This window comes from Myripristis murdjan, chromosome 21 (assembly GCF_902150065.1).
Source record: "Myripristis murdjan chromosome 21, fMyrMur1.1, whole genome shotgun sequence".
NCBI classification, from domain to species: Eukaryota; Metazoa; Chordata; class Actinopteri; order Holocentriformes; family Holocentridae; genus Myripristis; species Myripristis murdjan.
This window is the reverse complement of record NC_044000.1, coordinates 13,934,896-13,957,215: the sequence shown is the minus strand read 5'-3', so window position 1 is coordinate 13,957,215 and position 22,320 is coordinate 13,934,896. Positions and strand designations below refer to the sequence as shown.

Genomic DNA, 22,320 nt, shown 5'->3' with positions numbered 1-22,320 from the left:
AGCCTGCTCTCTGGAGGAGCCACGGATCGAACCGGGAGCCCTCAGGTTACCAGACAACCGCTACATGCCTGCAGTGTGTGGATTGTTTCAAAAAAGAAATCTTATCTGATCATCTATATTGGAGCTTAAAAAAATGTAGAAATGGTCTGCAGTCAGACAGCAGAACCAACACACTTTAACTTGAAGTTTCAACTCCCAATTCATGATATAACCTGTGATAACTGTATCCTGCATCCTGGGCCAATTACAGTCACTTAATTTTTGGAATTTAATTACACTGCCCAGTGATTACAGTTGTAGGTCCTCCCGGTAGTGTGTGTGCGTGTGTGCTTGTTTACGTGTGCCAGCGCACATGTTGTTGCATACTGAACAGCCAGTGAGTCATTGGATCCTGCAGATCAATGGCTGTCGGTCGATGGGTGGTTGAGTGCTTTGCAACGACCACTCAATCCAGCTACTCGAACCACTCTGTCATCCAGGCAGGAGAGGAGGTCACGTACACAAATTTGTGCCTGCTGTCCACTCGCTTTCCATTTCAAAACACTCTTTCTGTTGCACACACACTGTGTTGATTCACACCCTCTTATTCCCGACACCTATAGACACAGATTTCCATCCACGCACACACACACACACACACACACACACACACACACACACACTGGATAATCCAATGCATTCTCCCTGTGGTGGAGTTTTGGATCAGAGTTGAACTTGTTTCAGTGGAATGAGTCAGACTAGCAAAGAGAACAGGAACGGAGAAAAAAAAAGGGAGAAAAGAGGATTTCACAGAAATGCGAGGCTAGACGAGACAAAAGCTGATGAGAAAAAAGAGAGAGAAGGGAGGAGAAGAGAAACAAAAGAGAAAACAAGATGGCTAATTTTACAAAGGAGAATTTAGACCACTACCTACAGAGTAAAGTGATCTCTTTGTGTGGATCTACGTGTGTGTGTGTATGTCCGGTAATGTCTGGTAATATTTCAGGGTCCACATACTGGTAAGTGGAGAGAAATAAGTTTTTGCCTGTACAGTGCACTTTCATAATTATTCGTGCACATTTCTATTCAGTAGTGTGTATGTGTGTATTAGAGTGCAGTGCAGCATGCACCATCATGCTGGGTCTTGTCTTTTACTTCTCCAAAAACTGTAAAAAGCCAGGACAGCAGATTGTATCAGCTTTAGTGTGTGTGCACATGCGTGTGTGTATAAAAGGAACATTTTGTGATGGCCCAAGATAGGACCAAGTAGAGCAGGTCCTAACCAGTGGAAATGTTAGCATAATTCAAATGTTAATGCAAATTGGAAAATGAAAACGCAATCCCATAACAGTGTTTCCATTTCCCTCTTTTGCATACATAATACGGGCCAAAATGAAAGTTTAAATATGCTAGTATGCACATTCACCAACAGTATTAAAATGTTAATGAAAAAGCCACTTGACATTTCATTTTCAAAGACATTCCACTTTATGGTGAAAGATATTCAAATGATACTTAAAATTTCAAATGAAAATTCCTTTTTTTCCTCTGACTTCTGCAACATGTAAGCCATAGATAAAATTAAAGTTCAACTATCCACCGCATGTTCACGCTCCTGCTATGCACAGTTATGGTAATTTGTGGGATTTGCATGTATCTTGCATGAATTATAAGTTCAAACTGGTGTTTTTGCATGTTGTAGCTCATTTAATACTATCCACATACACTACTGCAGACCATTTTCAAAAGCATACTGATTCATATGTCTGCAAGCATTTTCCTTTCTTCCATTCCTTTCAGCGCAGTACAAAAACCTGCCTGCAGAGACTACAAACTTGCTTTTAAGATAGATAATCAATCACAGTGAACATCCCGGCCTACTGGCTTTATTCTTACGTGGTAATTTAGCATTCACATTGATCTGAAAAGTTTACAAGTTTTCTGGTTTATTAACATGTTAATAGGAAGCTCTGGGATTTCAAAGTTGCTGCCAAGCAGCATTTTATTCACGTGCTATTTGTTCAGAAAATCAAACCCACAAGACAAATGATAAGTAAACACGGGCCTTATAAAAAAGATGATGTGGTTTTTGCTGTCTTCTTCTTGCTTTAAAAAAACTAAAGACAGGGAAAATCATTTGTCTGATTTATCAATAGCACATGAGCACACCATTCTTTGCTGGAAGCCCACACAACACAGTGTGTCTCCACCAGAAAATGGTCCTCAAAGAAAAGATTGTTTTACAAACTAAATTAAAATGTTCATGACTTCAAAAACAACGAACAAACGTTAGCTGGAGCTGCAGAGAATTTTAAGCAGGTCTTGTGTGTGTGTGGGTGTGTGAGTGTGTGTATGTGTGTGTGTGTGTGTGTGTGTGTGTGTGTGTGTGTGTGTGCAGGAACTGACACTACCAAGCCTCTGCCCTCCTGGAGTTCAGTGAGAGCACACAGAGTGTATGATAGGTTTGGTTTTTGTGTGTCCATCACAAGGACAAAAGATTCGAGTGATTCATCTCCAGCACCAAGTTCAACAAATAGACCAACAAGTCTGTGTGTGTGTGTGTGTGTGTGTGTGTGTGTGTGTGTGTGTGTGTGTGTGTGTGTGTGTGTGTGTGTGTGTGTGTGTGTGTGCGTCAGCAGGAGCGGTATGTGTCAGTTCCAGACCATTGGTCAGGAATGAGAGCACAGAGGTAGTGTTGAATATGTGTGTGTGTGTGTGTGTGTGTGTGTGTGTGTGTGTGCATGGGTACGTGTGTGTCTGTGTGTGTGTGTGCAGCTGCAGGGCTAGAAAGTTCCAGCTGTTGTCCACTCTGATTAGCATAGCAAGTGTTTGAACATCAAGGGTCAGCTTTCATTTCTGGACCTCACCTGTGACTTCAAAATTAATTCAGGGGACGGTGGGCAGCTAATATTTGTTTCTTCATGTTCATATTTTCCTGTAAGTGAGATTCACAATTCATAATTTGAAGTATACCTCTTGAATCCTGAAAGGTGTCAGACACACTGCAGCGAACAGAGTGTCCACATAGGGTCCATATGCATGCACAGTATGCCAGTTGCATGGATGTAGTTGTAATGAGGACCATAGCCCACGAGTTTTAATGAGGAATTTAAATGGTGGGTTTGGTTTCAAAAATGTTTCCCTAGAGGTGAATACACCAGATACACCTCTCATCACACCTAAACATATGTCTTTTAAAACTTCTCCGTCATATGAGACAGGACCTGGATCAGAGACTGTGCTATCGAAGTGTCGGAATTTACATCTTTCACCTGTTCGTTCTAAAAGCCATTAAAGAAAAATCTAAGGAATCAATGAGACAACCAAGTCTGCAACCAAAAACACTGACTTTGTATTTTTTTCTTTGATCTGGTAGCATCTCAGGGGAGCTGATACCAGCAGGCTATCACTGCTGCATACCAAACCAAAATGTGAAGACGTTTTTATCTTGGATTGCTGAGGAACGGCCAGTAGCATCACTTGCCTCTGATGTTTTGCCTCTGCAGAAGCATCCACATATCCCTGTATCAATACTTTAAATGTACTGACACACTAACAGGAACATGAATCAATCACTCAGTTCTTACGCCCAATCTAGAAACATCTTAAACTGAGTTATTTGCTGGCCAACAACAAGCGTGGGCGGAGAGCGTAGTACCTGTCAAGTGTGTGTCACGTGTCTATTCCCTTTCCTCTAAGGCCAGCAACTTTTCCTTGTCTGACCAAGAAAACTGCAGTAGAAACACTGACAACAAATTTGACCTCATCAATCAATTAATCATACGTTAGTTATGTAGCACTTTTCATAGAAACAAATGTAACACAAAGTGAATAACACAATAAAAATGCACAAGAAGTTTCAGTCCAATGTCAACAGCGACGTCCCCAACCAAACAACTCAGGTAGTCTGTCTCTGTGTGCGAGAGAGGGATGGACGTTCCACTCCATCACCTTACTGGGTCTCGCAAGGAGAACATCAAGGGGGCAGGAGTGTGTCCCAGCGACATAAGGATGTAAGGTCATGATACAACAAGGTGGGATAGCGCAGCTGTGTGTGTCCTCGCGAGTATGTCTGCGCTTGTCACTGTAAGGAGGCAAGATCCAGTTCATTGCCCACAACAAAAATGTGAAGGCAGTCTAGTGTTTGCATCTGTGTGTGTGTGTGTGTGTGTGCATGCACTGTGTACAGGTGGAACCATCTACACAGCAGCAAATAAAGAGAACCTCTGAGTAAATGCGATTTATATTCATATTGGTACCTGGGTAGTTATCTGTATCTGTGCCATATGTATATTTGCATATATGTATATACATACATATATGCATACATGCAGTATCAAACAAGCTAATTATCTATTTACATTGGCTGCTGGTTTCTTAAGGACTCACAGGAGCCAAAGAGGTTTACCTATTATAAATTTATCAGCTGCCTGCATTGAGTTTCAGGTCTTGAGGTGAGGTAACAACTCTGACATCCTATTTGGTGCAAGAAAAGATTTTTTTGTCTAGTCTACTGCTGCTATTGTATGAGTGACTTTGAATTTGACTTTGACCTTTGGCAATGACCTCTACCTGTCCGTATCCTCCTCCTATTACTAAAATATCCAGCTTTCACATCCCACACATTTTGCAACAGGCTATTCAAATATTCATATCCGCAACAGGCTGATCAAATATTAATATCTGCCACAGGGCTGTAACATACTTGCAAAAGCCAGGTTCCTACTAGTTGACTTGTCTTATTGGCTTACTGAAATGTTAAAGGTTTGATCCACCGAAAAGTCGGGTCCATTTTTTTGTCACGTAAGCTTGAACAACAGACTGAATCCTTACCTTTTCAGGGCTATATTTTTCTCCCTCCATTGCCTGCTGAGTCACTCCTCAGTGTAACGGTAGAGTGCATTTTCTGTCATCATTTTCATATTATTTTTTTTTTAAAAGAGAGGAGAGAAATTTTACACGTCCACTTCAAAGCCTTCAATTAAATCATTTTCATCAGCGCATACAGTACATCATATTTATCATAATGGCATTATTATTTGAAACAGTTAGAATGAAATAGTGAAGAGCCACTGGAAAGATGGGATGGAGGGAGAGGAAGTGGAGGATTTTTTCCTGGTGTCTTTATTAGATGTTATACATGGGGGACCGATAGGGGAGATGAGAAAGACGGAGGGAATGGCATTACAGAGGTAATGAGTCAGTCTTGAACCTGTGAACCTAATCCATAGTGAGTGACTACACATGCTGACTTATCTGCATGGGCCTATTATTTCAATTAACTTCATATCATATCTCAGTATACTCCCAGCAGTTTTTGACAAGGTGGGGCAACAGGAGGGCAATCCCTGATATAAAGCTCTACTCTGCCTGAAAAGATCAATTGTCCTTTGACTGTAATATTCAAATAGATTTAGTACAGCTTCACAGACAGGGGTGTAGCTCCACCGTTTAACACGTTGGAAGGAAAACTGTCCTGAACTCTGTGGTTGGAAGACATTACAACATGAAGTCAGAAGCAAAGGTTCTGAAATACAGACGTCAGCAGTGTAGAGCGAGGATGACTATTTTTGCTTCACTGTCACAATACTGACAGTGCTTAACACATTTTATTCTGACAACCAAATTCCTGCTGTACTTAACATATTTTATTCATTCCAGTTGGGAGAACTTTCTGATTTGTGGCCACATCTTCACATCAAAGGTCGCATCTTGCTCTTGTACAGATAACTGTCAAAAACCAAACACCACTCTTCAAAGGGCGCTGCCTGAAAAGCTTTGCTGCAGCTTGACAAACAACACTGACTACACACCTTTTGTTCCCCTAAACTGTGTAACTGTCACGTCCCTGCGACAACACTAAAGCCAGTGGCAGATGTGTTGAAATACAGATATTTTATGTGCCGCAGATATAACCAGTTTCTTGTCACAGACGCGGTGCTTTTCTCAGTGGGGCTGCACTTTGCACATTTTATTCATGCGAGGTGTTAAATGACTCGCTGACACCGACACAACAACAAACATTTTCACTCTGCTGTCCCAAGACTTTCATCTCTAAATGTACTTGACGCATTTTTATTCACGGCATCTCTTTAAAAGTTAACTCGCTGTGCCCTGACACAGCAAGACAGTTCCTCTGGCCAAGAAACGTATGTTTTTGCCTGCTGCTGCATGCATTAATTATGGCTTCCATGCAAAATAGATTAGATCTGCAACTTCATTGGGTGGATGTGGTAGTTCTGGAGTTCATCATAGTCTCAGGTGGCTCTCTCTCCCACTCAAGTCCAACTAAATGGACTTGCCCATCCTCACTGCACCCCCCACCGACCTAGGAAATGAACACTGAGCAATATACGACATCCCTGCCTCTCATTCCAGCAGCTATGGCAGGTCAGTGAAATATCCATTACCAAGGAGTGAAAAACCCTGTACTGAGACGTTGGGTGGTCATTTAATGTCAGAAGAATGAGACAGGAATATGCAGCTTTTGTCATTTTCACTCCTGTACGAGCCATTAGCTCCTGGTGTGCGCTCTATTCCTGTACTTTTTATTTATTTATTTAAGCAAAATGTGACACTATACAAGCTTTGCATCTCGTAAAAGAACACGCACAGGAGCAGATAGAAGTGAGGCCTGACAAAATGTCTTAAGGTTATGCTTCATAAACTACATATGAAACAGTGGGAAAAAGCAATATCTCCCTTTGGCCAGGGTTGGGGATTGGCAAACAGAGGGAAACGTTGCTGTCCAAGTTTGCCTTTTACTTTTTTGTAAAGTGGAATATTGTTTGGAGTATTTTCACCATCCTTATTTCTTTGTTTTCCTAGATGCAAACTCAAGCTTCTCTCTAACTGAATAATATGAATTGGTGTTTCTTCTCAATTCATTCATTTACCCACAGCAGTTCCCCCACCACTGCAAAATTGCCATTCTTATCTAGAAGAAAAACAGAAAAGACATCCATACATCCATACAAGTATCATGCATAAAGGTATCTAAGCAAGAGACAATTTTAACTGTGACAGATACTGGATTTGATGCTGTCATTTTTATTGCAGCGTGGGACTGGAGAGCCAAAATTAGCCCTACCTCCCACTGCTGCCAGAAATTTATGGGGAAACACTGTATTCATATTTTATAATATTCATTTATTATACTGTCCAAAAACACCAAAGTCTCCTCTGCAGTTAAACAAAGTATCTCCAAATCTACCTCGGTCAGAAAAAGAAGATAAATTACTATGCTCACCATCTTCGTATGCCCACCGCTGCAGCTCAGTTTATGTTTTTTTTTTTAAAGGGATTTTGCATAAGTAGAGATGTTTATTTGCGCGCTTTTAATTTGTGTGATTTTATCTGCAGCTCTGAGGAGAGTAGTTTGTTTTAGGAGCTGTTATCGACCTTCTTGGCCCCTAAAGTGTTTGCGCTTATTAGCCAACTGACAAACAGTCTATGTTTAATGGAGTCTGTAGGCTTCAGTGGAGTGCAGCACACACCAGCAGGCACCCCGGGAAGTTATTGATCCCCCCCAAAAACTAGCAAGTGGATGAATGAAACAAAGGGCTAGTTAGTTTTCTCCCTAGTTTTATATCTATCCTGTAACCCTTATTGGCTTTTTACATCAGGATGAAGCCTTTGCCTTTCTCTCTCACTCTGCTCCTGTCCACTTTTCACTTCGCCCTCATGTCTTTTTCATCTTGTCAGCTCAGTGTCTTAGCATCCCAAGTCTTTCTTTCTTTCTTTTTTTCTTGCTTTGTCTTTTTTGACTAGGACTAAACCTGCAAAGCTGACTAAGTGGGTGGCTCTTTGAAGAGGCAGATTCAGCTTCAACCCTGCTGTACAGGTATGGATCTCTCAATCTCTTACAGCGTATTTATTGTGCAGACCTCAGTCCATACAACCTGTTTTGTGGTGTTTTTTTTTTTTTTTTTTTTTTGCATGTTTGCTTTATGTTTGTTTCATCGTTGCATGTTCACCGGTGGGTTTTCATGCATTCATGCAGTGTGCATGTGCAGTTGAATATATGGGATGCTCTGATTCCAACCTTGGTGCTGGTCAGTGCTCCACTGCAGGGGTTGCTTGGTTACCATAAGCATGTGACCCGCCAATGGAGATGCCATCATTTGGAGCTTCAAAATCCGCCCTTGGACACTCTCACACTGTTATATATCATCAGTCTTTGATGGTCAAAGCATTACAGGAGTTAGAATTTCATAAAGTGGCTTTTTGGTGTACCTGCTTTCCCTTGAAGTGCCTCGTCTACCTCTACCCCAGCTGGTGAGTTCATACACTCTCAGAAAATCCCACAGAGCACGGCTGAGCTTAATATCCAGCTGTGGGTTACATATAAAAGAGGAAAAAGTAATAGCAGTGTAGACTGAGAACTTTGTGCCATTAAGCTCCATTGTAATTGCACAGGAAATACCATTTTGTGACACAATCTTGTTTATGTGTGGCCAGATATTTTCAGGAATAAGAAAAACACAAGACTGAATAAATTAATATCAACAATAGATTGTGTTCAAATCATTTAGCGTGGATTTAACCGAATCCTTTTTTTTTTTGTTTTGTTTTATTCCCCCGCTGAATAATATTAAAAATCAAACAATGATGAAAAGTCAATACATGACTTAAAATAGTAAAAAAAAACAAAAAACAAAAACAAAAACAAACAAAACAAAACAAAAAATGGCTAATTAATGCTGATTAATAATAAGACCAAAAGGTAAATATATCATGTATTTGGGCTCATTTGATAAGTTATCATTGATAAAATAATGCATTTAAAAATTTAAAATTCACACAAATGATGTGGTTAACAAACCTGTTAAAACTGTTAATTGTTAAACATTGAAATGTTACTTAAATGTACCAATATTTGTATTATTCCTATAAACTGCCAATTTATAAACCAATTTTTGAAAAAGATTTAAAGCATTTAAATTTTACATTTTTTAAATTCCATTTCCTAATGTGTTTTCCTTTTCACTTCCATCTCACAGTTCATTTGCCTATTGCTGTACCGTTTCACACTTTCCGCTTGAGCCACACTTCATTATTAATTGACTCTTTTTAGTTAGATGACATGTACCCAGTGTGCCACGCTAAAAATAACACAGAGGCCAACCCACACTGTAGTAAAAGGCACTTTCATTGGTCAGCTGTTGGCCTGTGCATTCTCCATCACACCGTGCACAGTCAGTAAGCTGTAGTGTGTGGCAGGAGCCAGCGAGCCAGCATTATGTCGGTGGTGAGGATGAACCAGATGCAGAGTGCCCTGACCATGTGCAATCAATCATCCTCAGTCCTCATTAATAATTAAAGACTAATCTATAATAATAAGTTTACCACACTAGAAGCTCCAAGGAAACATGCTCATTTTCAATCCAGACTGACAAAGCAACACTAGTTTCAGGGGTCTATATTTTTTCCTGTCCACAAGCCAGAGGAGCTTCACCAGTGGCTGGAGAGCTTCAGCGACCCCACTTAGGACTGGCAGAATGCAAGGTATAATAAAAATGATTAGTCTATTTTATTTATACTTACACAGTTACAATGCTTAGTCAGTGTGCAGTTTATATAAAAATGAGGATTGAGTATATCTCTCTATGTATTCCCCACTCATTTCATTGGACGGTCTTGTGTCTTGTGTCTCCCCTGAGGCTTCTGCAGTATCTTAGCTGCTCTGAGGACTTTGCTCTTCTGGACAGAGATCTCAGATGTTGCTCCTGGAATCTGCTGGATGGAGCCGCTCTCCCAGTTTGGGGGTCACAGCCCTGAGAGCTCCAGTTATCACCGGCACCACTGTTGCCTTCACTCCCCACATCTTCTCTAGCTCCTCTCTCAGCCCTCGGTATTTTTCGAGCTATGTCTATCACTACTGCCTTCTTCTGTTGATTTGCCACTACCAGCTTATCCATCTAGATCTTTAAGTCCCACGGGACCTTGGCTCTGTCGTTCTCAACCACCTTTGGAGGTGTCTTCCACTTTGACCCTGGGACTTCCAGCCCCAGTTCGTTGCAGATGTTCCTGAACACTCTGCCGGCCACTTGGTTACGGTACGTCATGTATGCCGCACCTGCCAGCATCTTACACCCTGCTGTGATGTGCCAGACTGTCTCAGGGGCATCTTTGCACAGCCACTGTACCAGCAAACCCTATTCTATTATACTCACCTCTGTTCTGTTCTGTTCTGTTCTACTGTTCTCTTTTATTCCATTCTGCTTTATTCTATTCTATTTAGGGCCCGAGCGCTGGAACAGCGCGAAGCCCTATTGTTTTTCCTTCGTTTTTTTTTCCTATTATTACGTGTCATTAGGCCTTAATTTGACCCCCTAAACATGCTCAAAAACTCACCAAATTTGGCACGCTGGCCAGGTCTGGTGAAAAATTTGATAAAATGGACAAACGGACCCCCTAAGTGCAGAAATGGGCTCGGTAGCGCCACCTAGGCACACAAAGGCAGCCGCTGTCGCCCACAGGAATGCGCTAGAAAGACCAAACCACTGCCGCAATGTAGGTCTCATCAAGCCCTACAATTCACGCGCTGACACCCCCGACCTAAAATCAACAGGAAGTCCGCAATTTGCGTTTGAACATCACGTTCTCGCCCAAAATTCCGCTTTGAAAAAAATCTATCTCCTCCCAGGCCGTAAGTGTCAGCGGCTTGAAAATTTAACAGATGACAGAGGACACAGTGCTGAACAAAAGTTGCTAAAAACTCCGTCATTACTCGATTCGTTTGGATTTTATAAGCCCTCAAAGTCGGAGTGGCCAAAACCAACACCTCGTTTTTTTCCATGGACTTTGGTGTGAAGAGGCTGACTTTTGGCACTAATTAAGCCCCTGGAGTCTAAAGTAAAAGTCTGACGGCTTTGAAAACTATGCAGATGGAAAGAGGACGAAAATTCCTACAAAAATATGTAGTTTTGATGTGGATTGGACCAAGTTTGTGGGAGCTGTGAACAGTTTTCAAACGTTTTTGACTCTGGTGTGCTCTGCTCTGCACTCTGCCTGGACATGTGACTCACTCTAGCTGCCTCAGGAATGCGCAATACACACCCATTGTAAGAGCTCAGAGGGAGCAGAAAACACTCTCAAACTAAAACTGCCATAACTCCAAAACGGTAAAAGATAGCAAAATCATGTAAATGGGAGATTTATAGATCCGAGTCTCGTGACTCGTTTAAACTTTGAATCAAGTCTGTCACTTAAACGGTGACCGAGCTGTGACACCTCAAACAGGGGTGGGTTTTCTGGATTTCTCCATTAGATTGAACGAGGATTTCTCTGTCTGCCTGCATTTTGGTGTGATCACGCCACAGCTGCCAGTACTCAAGTCAGTCACACACTAGGACAGCTAAGGGCGCCATCTGCTGGAGGGGCGCTGCTAGTGGCCAGATGGGCACCAGCAGCGAATATACTACCAGTGGGTTTTTTGTTGGCGTCGTGTGTGTGTGTGTGTGTGTGTGTGTGTGTGTGTGTGTGTGTGTGTGTGCACGTGCACGTGCACGTGCGTATGTGTGTGTGTGTGTGTGTTTGTGTGAGTGAGTGAGTGAGTGAGTGAGTGTGTGTGCCTGCATTTTGTTGTGATCATGCAGCAGCTGCCAGTAGTCCTGTCGGTCACACGCTAGAACTTCCGCGGCCTTTCAAAATAAAAGCCCAAAACTCTTTCACAATAAAAGCACCGAAAAATACCCGTAAAACTGGAACAAACGGACGAATTGTCTGCGCTTCGACACGCGCGCCGTCCCCGACGTGCACGGGTGGGCGAGGGCCCGTCCAACGCTGCTTGCAGCTTTAATCTATTCTATTCTATTCTATTCTATTCTACTCTGTGCTGTTCTATTCTATTCTATTCTATTCTATTCTATTCTACTCTGTGCTGTTCTATTCTATTCTATTCTACTCAGTGCTGTTCTGCTCTGTTCTGTTTTATTCTACTGTACTCTGTCTTATGTTTTATTCAGTTATTTTCCATTATTCTGTTATGTTCTGCTCTGCTCAACTCCACTTTATTCTATTCTATTCTTTTTTTTTTTTTTTTAATATAGATTTAAACATACATTACAATCCAGTACTGTTTTTGCTCTAATTTCTCATATTTTTCTTTCTTTCTTTCTTTCTTTCTTTCTTTCTTTCTTGCTTTTTTCTTTTTTCTTTTTTTTTTAAGTTGTTTATTATAGTTGTCAGTGTGTGTATGGTGGGAGGCATAGTTCCAGTGAAGGTCATCGGCCTGTTCAGAGAGTGTCTGGAAAATATCATCATGACCCGCAGCCTCACCGGCGAGAGAGACCCGGGGGTGGAGGGTGGAGGGATAGTTCACCTGTGCCGGCTCCTTCACCAGCTGGAGAGTGATGGGAATAAGGGATGAGGACAGGAGAAGCTCACAAAGACCTCGTAACACACAGCCACACCGCCGTGAAGCCATTTTGCTCTGGATTTATGAGACATGTGAATGATCACCTCATTTTGAGACAGGTGATGGATAACCTGTGTGGAATATCTAAATATATCATTTTGGCAATAAATTGTAATGACCGTTCTACATTGTACCATATATAACTCCAGTGAGTTATATGTCATCAGCATATTTCATTACTTTCCAACCAGCTGCTTCTGATGACTAATGTAGCAGACTACCACAGAATTTTCTTCCCAATCAGGCCAAATGAAATCATGAAGCAAATAATTATACCCCATGAAACTTTTCAAGGTATCATTTGAATTATTTTCAAGGTAATATATTATTGGATAATTTTTTTTTGGTGTGTGCTTGATATTTAAACAGGATGGGTTTAACATGCAGCGGTGTTTTGTTTCACAAAAAACTGTACACCACTTCAGCGTGTCATTTAGTATACTGCAGACACTGAAATATTAAATTTGTCAAAATTGGTCTCTCGGTGTCTGTGTTTGCTTCTGTGTGTGAAAATGAGTGTGTACTTTAGTGTGTGTGTGCATCTGTGTGTGTGGGGGATACACACTTTAGCCTCCTTGAGTGTGTGTGTATATGTAACAGTAATTGAGAGAGCCATTTAGTACATTGCATGCATTTAAATATTGCATACATCAAAAGCGTTTTCTCTGTAAGCACATGTGCCTTTGTGTGTGTGTGTCTGTGTGTGTGTGTGTGTGTGTCTGTATGTGTGCCCAGGGAAGGTCAGCGTCCTTGAGTCAGTGGGGATGGTGGTGTGAGTTGCCATAGAAACGTCAGAGGATGTGATAGAGGCAGAGCTCATACCCACAGTGGAGCTGATCAACTATTGGCCGAAAAAAGCCCGCTGGCTCCGCTTACTTCAGCGCTGGCCAGCCTCAGAGTGTGCTCGCAGCATCAAGGTTGGTACACGTGCACACACTCACACACACACAAATGCACACACACACACACACACACACACACACACACACACACACACACACACACACACATACATTAAACCGAGGTCAACTGCCAACAGGATCGATCACTTAGTTCCCCGATTCCAAGAAGCTAAAAGCATGAACACAGAGATCTGGTTTTCAGATTCACACCTTTTAACTGCAGTGTTTTTCTTTTCCACTGATCTTTTCTGAATAGTTTAAACTTGTAACACACACACATACAGCACTGTCTCATTAAAGGATAATTGTTTCATTTGAATGTGTCCTCACAATGTCAAGAATGCTTGAGGAGGCTCATTAGCACATAAAAAATATTCGTAATTAATAAGATATTATTTTTGGTGCATGATTGATTGCCTCCTCACAATCTATAACCCATCTTGTGGCCTCTTAAAAATAAAAAATGTCCAAAGCTATCAATATTATCTCATGTTTTAAGTGTGAATGGCTGTTTTAGGTCAGTAAGCCCTGTAGGCATCCTTCCCCCAAAAATCTTAGCATTCCCACACTGTCATATAAACCAGGTTGAGAATCATTCATCTAAACGCTCACTCTAATTAAAAGTTATTTTCTCTCTCAACCAGAATCATCATTATGACACTAATTCTGTCGACATGCTGCCTAAACATGCCCAGCAGGAGATATGCAGCTTCCGCCTAAATTCAAACACATTTGACAAATTAAAGTGGATGCACTGTTATGTACACAGGGATTTCAAACAGAAACATTCACCGGTTGCTCATGCACAGTGACAACAAAAAGCCGACTGTGAGAGGGAAGGGAGATGTGCACAATGGAGGGATCTTCAAGTTAAGCAATGGGATTTCACCGGCACTCCAAGAGGCTTTGTCCCCCAGCACTGCCTCCAGGTCTCTTGATTGATATGTTCCTGTAGCAATTCAGGGACCTACACAGTGGCCATGTGTGGCTCAGGAGTGGCTTTTGTGATAAATCTTCTTATGAAATGGACAGATGTAGGGGGACGTACACATGTCCACATGCACACTCAAAAACACAGCTCTCACACTGCACTTTCTCAATGTTCTCTGCCCTTCAACTCAATGTTCTTGATGCACACTCCGGCGCTGGCAAAGGACTGAAGCACACACACACACACACACACACACACACACACACACACACATTTTGATAGAGAAGCTCCAGGCCTTATACTGTGGTAACTTCATTTTCTCTCAGATCTGAGATTATAGGAAGGCCCCTTTAGATGATACACAGCCAGCACAGTCAGGCATTGTGAATTAAAGTGGGCAATATTGCTTGCAACAAATTGTGTGCAAGGGCAGACTGAAAATGAATAACGGAGTGGGATAAAAGAATTAATGATGGAAAAGAAATAAAGATGATAAAATGCCATAGTTCCATGGTTTTTGACAAAAGCACAGTACACTTTAATTTATTGCTTTTGGTATACTCACCATGGCCAGCAGCTTGCAGTGCTTTTAGGGGATCATTACCTTTGTCGCTGACAGTTTAGTATTTCAGTGGTTTAGATTTCGACCGTGATGAACCCAAATAAATTCATCTAACAAATCTTATCTAAATGGCCCCCTTTATCCTTTTTTTCTCTGTCTCGCTTTTCATTGCACAAACACTTATTTGGTTTCACCCTCATGGCAACATCAAACTAGCATTGGCTGTTCTTCTCAAGGGCGGAGCAAGCGCTGCTCGGAGTAGCTGATGAGGACGGAGGTTGCCGTAGGAAGTGTTACAGGATCATCTGGCAGTTGAAAGAAGACATCTGGCGTCCTTACAACAAGCCTGTCATCACCACTTTCCACTTGCAGGTACCACCAGTAAAAGAGGTTTGGCTTTGACAGCGCCTACCTACATCAGAGTGTCAACCAAACAAGCAAGTAAACAAACATCCAAATCATCAACCAAACAATTGAACCAGCCAATCAACTAAATTACGAGTCAAATCAACCAATCAACTAACCAAGCAATGGACCTACTAGAGTATTGAGCAACCAACCAACTCACCAATCAGCCAACCAACCAATGAATTGATCAATCAATGGCCACCAACTTACTGACTCACTCACTGACTTACTGACTCTCTGACACACTGACTCACTTACTCACTTACTTATTCACTTACTCACTGACTCAATCAATTAATCAATCAGTCAAGAGAACCTCACCAAGAGGAAAGAGGCTCTTAACCCCAGGTTCTAATTAAAAGGCTTGGCAAGTTTCACAGAAATGAATAGTTCATTGTGCTGATATGGGACAAGCACTCCTGTTTTGGATGACAAATTCAATGAATGTGTGCTGTACTTACTGATTCTGTTCCCCATATGCATATACATATGAATGATAACAAGTAAGAGAAGAAGAATGGTTGCCTGGTCCCATGAACAATCAATTTCCGCATGGTTATCCCTCCGTGCTTTTTATTGGTTCTAGCCTGAGCTGTGGAAGACCCATAGTGTCTAACCAATTACAGGGTTTTTATTTTCACACCACACACGTACAGCCCAAAGATATCAATTTCATCCCAGGCCCCAGGAGTACTTACTCCAGCTATGAATCAATCAATACTCATCCTTACCTGTGTAATATCCATATCCCTTGAACTGTGATCACAGCAGATTTGTAAAACTGTTAACATGAGATTGATACAACATTCTCTCTCCCACTCCATCTTCCTCCCCCTTGCTTTATGCCTCTTTTCTGCTCTTGCTCTCCACCTCTTTGTTTCTCTCTCCCTTTTGATTATCTCCTGTTCTTCCTCCTCTCTTCCTCCCTTCTCATCTTCTCTGCCTTCTTACCTCTCTTGCTTTATTTCCTCTCCTAACCTTCCTTTGCCCCCCGTTTCTTCCTCGTTCCCTCCATCCTTCCCTTCCATCCCCCACTTCCCTCTCTCTTGCTCCCGCCCTCCTCTCATCCATCATCTGTCTTTCTCCTCCCAACCTCTGCCCCACCGTGCCCCCTCCTCCACCTCAGACTCTCTTGTTCTGGCGTTGTGAGAAATTCCCATTCACCAGGGACTGGCGCTGCGTGCAGGCGTGTGTGCCGCACATGGCCCGGCAACTCCACAAGTGCATGAGCCGCCGTTACCTGCGCCACTACCGCATACGCTCCCACAACCTGCTCAAGTACAGCAACACCACCGAGCTAGATCAAGCCGTGCAGAAAATCAGTGACTTCATAGCCCGGCCCGACCCTGTGCATACATTAGTGGCGGTGTATAAATTTGAACTCAATCAAAATCTCAGTGAAATCAAATTCAGTGTTCAAACAAAAATGGAAAAAGGAAGCAAGAGTGCAGAAGTGTGTAGGGAGAGAGAAGGAGAGTGAATGCAAAAACCTTTCCTTGCAGTGTCATTAATTCATATAATTTATTGCCTTCTTCATGCAATTACATTTATATAGGCAGACATCTGTTCCTAAACTTTTTATTGTTCTCCTGACTATTGCTAATGCTGTATGATGTTTTATAGTGCAGCAAAATGCAATATGATCCTACTGTTAGTAGTATTTCATCACTGATCTACTTTCCTCCAGTAAGGTCAGCAGTAATCCTCCCCCACAACATCCAGGGCTCCTTGTCATTCTACCATTTGAACAAACATTTTGATTGTCGGACACATTAATTGAGCAAAGCTGAAAACCTACATTCTACCTTCACTCCCATATTACCTACAGTCCTTCCCCTTTTCTACTTTTTTGCAGCATGTCATTTACTTATTTCGCCTTAAGACTACCTTCTGTCGTACATACACATGGATATAAATGTACACAGGCACAAAATACACAAAATCAAAAATTCTGGTCCCATGTCTCTGAGTTTGTGATGTGCTTGTTTTTTCTTTTGTTGGCACTAGTCCTTGTTTTATAATCTGTTCTTTTAATTTGTTTTCACAGTTTGTTTTCTCTAAAGTATGTTGTGACAAAACACCTTGTGACAAGCACTTTATAAATAAATTTGACTTGATTTGACAAACCAGTCATCTTATATGAAGGCAGTGATGAAAATGCTGTGCCTTTATGAAAGTATGGCTACACCGGTGAACTATAGTGAGAAAGATGGACTGGAGGAACAAGGCTCTAAGACAGCATGAAGCAGGTTGACTGAAATTTAATTGGAATATGCATGACTTAAGCGAGATATCACATCAAGAGAGTTTGCAATGAATGCACAAAGAGCAATAGCAGAACACTAGTTATTCTTTTACAAAGAATAACTTAATTAAATAGGTTTCTGAGATAGTGTGCTGTCTGTAGCAGGATGTGAGCACATATAGATAGAAACTATGCAGCCTGAATATGAGAAAATAGTCCTGAAGATGGCTACATGCATGCAGGATATGTGTGACTGTGTGTGGATTTGCATATTTGTGTACTGAGGGTTATGCACATGACCTACTAAGATTAGGGTTTTCGAGTGACATGGGGCTTTAATAACAATAAACTCTATTCAGCACCATAACAAAACAGGATTAAAATGTTCTTTGCAAAACAATAATCTTATGAGACAAGCAACAAGTGTAAATAATCAAACGACAGAGAAAGTGAATCAATTCCAGCACAAGCCTCCTCTAGCATTTTCTGCTTTCCCCTGTTGCACAGTTTTGATTAGGCCCTACTGGGATTTTAGTAACACAAACATCTACTTGTATTATGATTTTGCTGCAAGGACTATGCAATAACTTGTAATGAAACATCAACCACAGTATGATCTCAGGATTTGTGGCAACACTCCATGTTGATATGAAAGGCACAAAAGGTCATGACCCTATGAATTCTTCACACAGTACTTTTGCATCATTCATTATTTATCCTTACTGGGTATTGGGTACATGTTAAAGCAATTCACAGACAAGCATTAAAAAAAACAAAAAAACAATATATATAGAAATTAATGTGTGAGAGCTGACTCATTGTGTAAAGGCATGCAGTCATGGCCTATAGTTTATGTGTGTGTATATGTGTGTAGTGGTGAAGGTTAAAGTTAGGAAATAGATGTCTGGCAATGTCCTTGTGGGTGTCTGTGAAGGTTGCTGCTTAGGTATGAAAGAGTTAAGCCAATGGATAGTGTATGTGAGAGAGACAGAAAAAAAGTGTTTAAGACATCAATGAATATTTTAAGAGAAAGGGGGAGATGGGGGAGGGATGGGTGAACCAAGCGAGAGTTGGGCTGCTGAGAGACTGAGAGGTAATTTAATAAACGGACAGAGAGAATGTGCTGGAGGAGAGAGGGAGAAACGCTGGAGGAATGGGAGGATGAATGAATGGACGGCTCTGCTGGGTTGAGCGATAAAGAGATGAGCAAACAAAATTAATGAAATAAGATGGATGGGCAGACAAATAGATGTGCTCTGTAACGTTGTTAAAAAAAACAGCACCTCAATTTGGACATTTGACAGGCATGAAGAGGGAATGTGGGCGCTGTGAGAGATGTGTGGGGGTCTGAAGAGAAGGGATGGTCGGATGAATATGCAAATTAAGTGAAATGGTTAAGAAGGAACGCTGCAACTGTGGCAGGCTTTTGAAAAAGGGAGAGGACTTTCCAAAGGGTGGACAGGTGGCAAAACAGGTGAAAGGATACAGGGAAGAATGAATGGATGCGTGACATGATGACAGTATTACAGTGGGCTGGTATCTACGGGACTGCCCTGAAATGATTTTTGCCTTACTTGTCAAACTTCATCCCTTCATTAGTACAGATGATTCCTCCCACTTTTTGGAAAATGGTGTCATACCTCAAGGCCCAATTTAAGGTCTAATTTTATTCACTATTTGCCGCCAGTTGGTCACTTCATCTGCATGGATTTGACTTCCATTGTTATGCCGACAATAGTGTGATATATCTCTCAGTAACACTTAATGACTTCAGTAAATTATCCATACTATATTACTGTTTGGCTGATGGTCAGAGCTGGATTCATCATAAGTTGCTATAGTTTAGACAAACCAAAAGTGCTCTTGTCTGTTCAACACATAATACCAAGAGTGCTTTCTCCAGCTATGAGGTAATTCCAACATGAGATCAATCCTGTCTCTGTGTGAATTATACATGTTTTTCCATATTTGTTGTGTTATTAACTTGTCTTAACCAACAAGCCATGATACAGCTCCAGACTGTGCAAAATGCTGCGTTCCATTTCGACATCCTGATGTTGGTTGCTTGGCAGAATTTATTTCAAGATTTTACTGATAACATTTACGGCTTGTCAAGGCCTTGCCCCTGGCGGTATCTCTGGCTGTTTAACCCCGTATGAGGCTGAGTGCTACCTTACATCCCCATGCAAAGCTTTTTTGACAGTAGCAAGGTCTACTTTAAAGAGAGAGGGTGATGGGGCCTTTCTGCTGTCAGGGGCCCCGAGCTTTGAAATGCCCTGCCAGAGGAGCTTAAAACAGGTTAGTCAGTGTCATCCTTTAAAAACCCATTTATACAAAAATGCCCTTTTAATAATTTGACTTACATGTTTCATCCTGCATTATTAAAAACAGCAGTGGTACTAAGACAACCTGTTAAAAGAGAGATGGAGAGGGAATGTGTGTGTGTGTGAGGGGGGTGATAGTAGGGTGCTACATAGGGGAATAAGGGAACAAGTGGATGGGAAACAGACAGACAGATAGGCAGTCGGATGGAGGAAGAGATGGATGGGTGGATGGAAGACAGTTGAGGAGGAATAGAAAGTCCTAAGTGCTGCGGCAGGCTGTGCTGACGTGAGGAGTGTTCCCAAACACAGTTAGTAGCGACTGCAGACCCACTGCATTACCATACTCACACACACACATACACACCTACACACACAAACACACACACACACACACACACTGCCTGAGGGAGAGAGCTGCTCGCAGGCAGAGCGGACTAGAATGGGGACAGAATCTCCTGTTCTGGTCCTGAAGAGGTCACTCTGTACCTCGGCACCATGAGTGACTGTGTCAAGGTGTCTGAGTGTGTATGAGTTTTCTACAGCCGTGTGTGTGTGTGTGTGTGTGTGTGTGTGTGTGTGTGAACATGCACTGTGATTTTTTTTCCCGTGTGTGCATACGTGCATGAGTGAGTGTGTATGTGTAGGGCCAATGTGCACACATGTGTTTGTGTATTGGGGACTTCTACAGGTGTATGTGTGCTTTCTCCAGTTCTATGTGTGTGTCATCTATGCTTTGCGGGATGGTGTCCATGTGTGTTTGTGTGTGTGTGTTTGTCCTCCTGTACAGGTCTGCTCCTCTCCTCTCCTCTCTTTTCGATTCTTTCCCCTTCTCCCCTGTCTGTGCTTCCTCACCGAGCGAGGTGCATATCATTGGATCACTAGCTGCTGCCTGCCACACTGTCCAATCGCATCTAGGGAGAGAGAGAGAGAGGGGGGAGAGAGACAGAGAGAGCGAAAGAGAGAGAGAAAGGGGGAGGGAGGAGAAAGAAAGGAAGAAAGAGGGAGATTGATCATTTGAACGTCCTGGGCCTTGTAATCCTTGGAGGAACACTTAAATTTCCACAACACGCATAACGCTCTTGTTTTTATCCCCACCTTTCACTGAGCGACGCCTCTCTTAAAAAAAAAAAAAAAAAAAAAAAAAAAAAAAATCACAGGCACAAAAAGACGCGCCACCAGCGGAGGAATATCTCCCAATATCCTATCCCGGGCACGTCGGATGAGCTGCAGCAAAGCACACACGAGGCAAATATTGCGGTGGACGGGAACAGGAACATGGTCCACGGGATTTCACACCTCTCACTCTGGGTACGGTATATCCTGCATTTTGTCATTTGAGGATTTTACTGCAGCGGGCAGGCAGGCTCGGGCTGTGTGTGTAGACAAACTGTGCGTGCGTGTGTGTGTGTGTGTGTGTGTGTGTGTGTGTGTGTTTTGCCGTAGTCAGCTTCAGTGCCGTTAGAGATTTAGACTGAATTGTACCTCACATTCAGGCACATTTTAGAACGCACTTGTTATGTTTTTTTTTTTTTTTTCTTTCTCACCGCTTTATGACTTGGAGATTATTCTCAGTAGGGATCCGGCATGGTTTTTACGTGTTCTGTCTAGATATAAAAATATACAGGGGGAGGGTGGCAGGCGGGTTTGCCTTGATAAATGGAGCGTTATTCATCAGCGTGTGTGTGATCACCACTGGAATGTTAACTAGCACCTTGGACAGCCGACACCAATACAATCTGAGATGGGAGGAGCACTACTGATCATTTTTACACTGTAATATCTGTGCTGCCTAGAGCGCTGCGTGCGCGTGTGTGTGTGTGATAATATGGAAATAGAGGTTGCTGTTGCTTTGTGTGTGTGTGTGTGTTTGTATGTGTGTGTGAGTGTGCGCGCGCGCGTGTGTTGATATGCTGCCCTAAGGCCCCCAGAGAGAGAGAGAGCAACGTCGGCTGGGGAGCAGCTGTGTGTGTGTGTGTGTGTGTGTGTGTGTGTGTGTGTGTGACAGAGTGAGAAAGAGAGAGGAGAAAAGAGTGTGAGTGAATATATGCATGTGTTCCAGAGAGATACACTGTGTGTGTGTGTGTGCGTGTGTGTGTGTTTGCGCGTGTATGTGTGTGACAGAGAGAGAAAAAAGTGTGTGTGCATGCATGTGCGTGCGTGTGTGTCACAGGCCTTCTACCTTATGCTACATGCAGGTCAGGAGCCCCGTGGTGTATTCAGGGTGTAATTAAGCGTGGGACATGACTCCCCTCCCCATCCACCCCCACCTCCTCCTCCTCCTCCTCCCCCCGCACCCCGCCTCACCCTCTCCACTCCCTCTCCCTGTGATCTGTGAAACGTGTCGTGAAGGTGTGACATATGTCTTCCTCAGTCCATATTACCAGATACACACACACACACACACACACACACATGCCGTACCCCTGTGTTGGTATCACCCCCCTCCTGCAAACCGATACCGAGTTAAGCTGAGCGGACAACATCTCGCTTGCCCTATCTCTCTCACTCTCATCTCTATTTTTAACGTGAACAGCAGTGAGGTAGCACA

The 22,320-nt window shown here is 42.4% G+C and overlaps 1 protein-coding gene across 1 annotated transcript; it reads left to right on the top strand.

Moving 5' to 3' along the window:
- Nucleotides 1–873: 873 nt before the first annotated feature.
- On the top strand, nucleotides 874–22,127 carry mab21l3 (mab-21-like 3). The gene is given in 11 exon segments (XM_030081301.1): nucleotides 874–932; nucleotides 6,217–6,240; nucleotides 7,750–7,822; nucleotides 7,995–8,140; nucleotides 8,231–8,318; nucleotides 9,395–9,486; nucleotides 12,172–12,263; nucleotides 13,136–13,317; nucleotides 14,976–15,167; nucleotides 16,330–16,551; nucleotides 22,122–22,127. Coding segments are annotated over 11 exon segments (1,176 nt in total).
- Nucleotides 22,128–22,320: the final 193 nt, after the last annotated feature.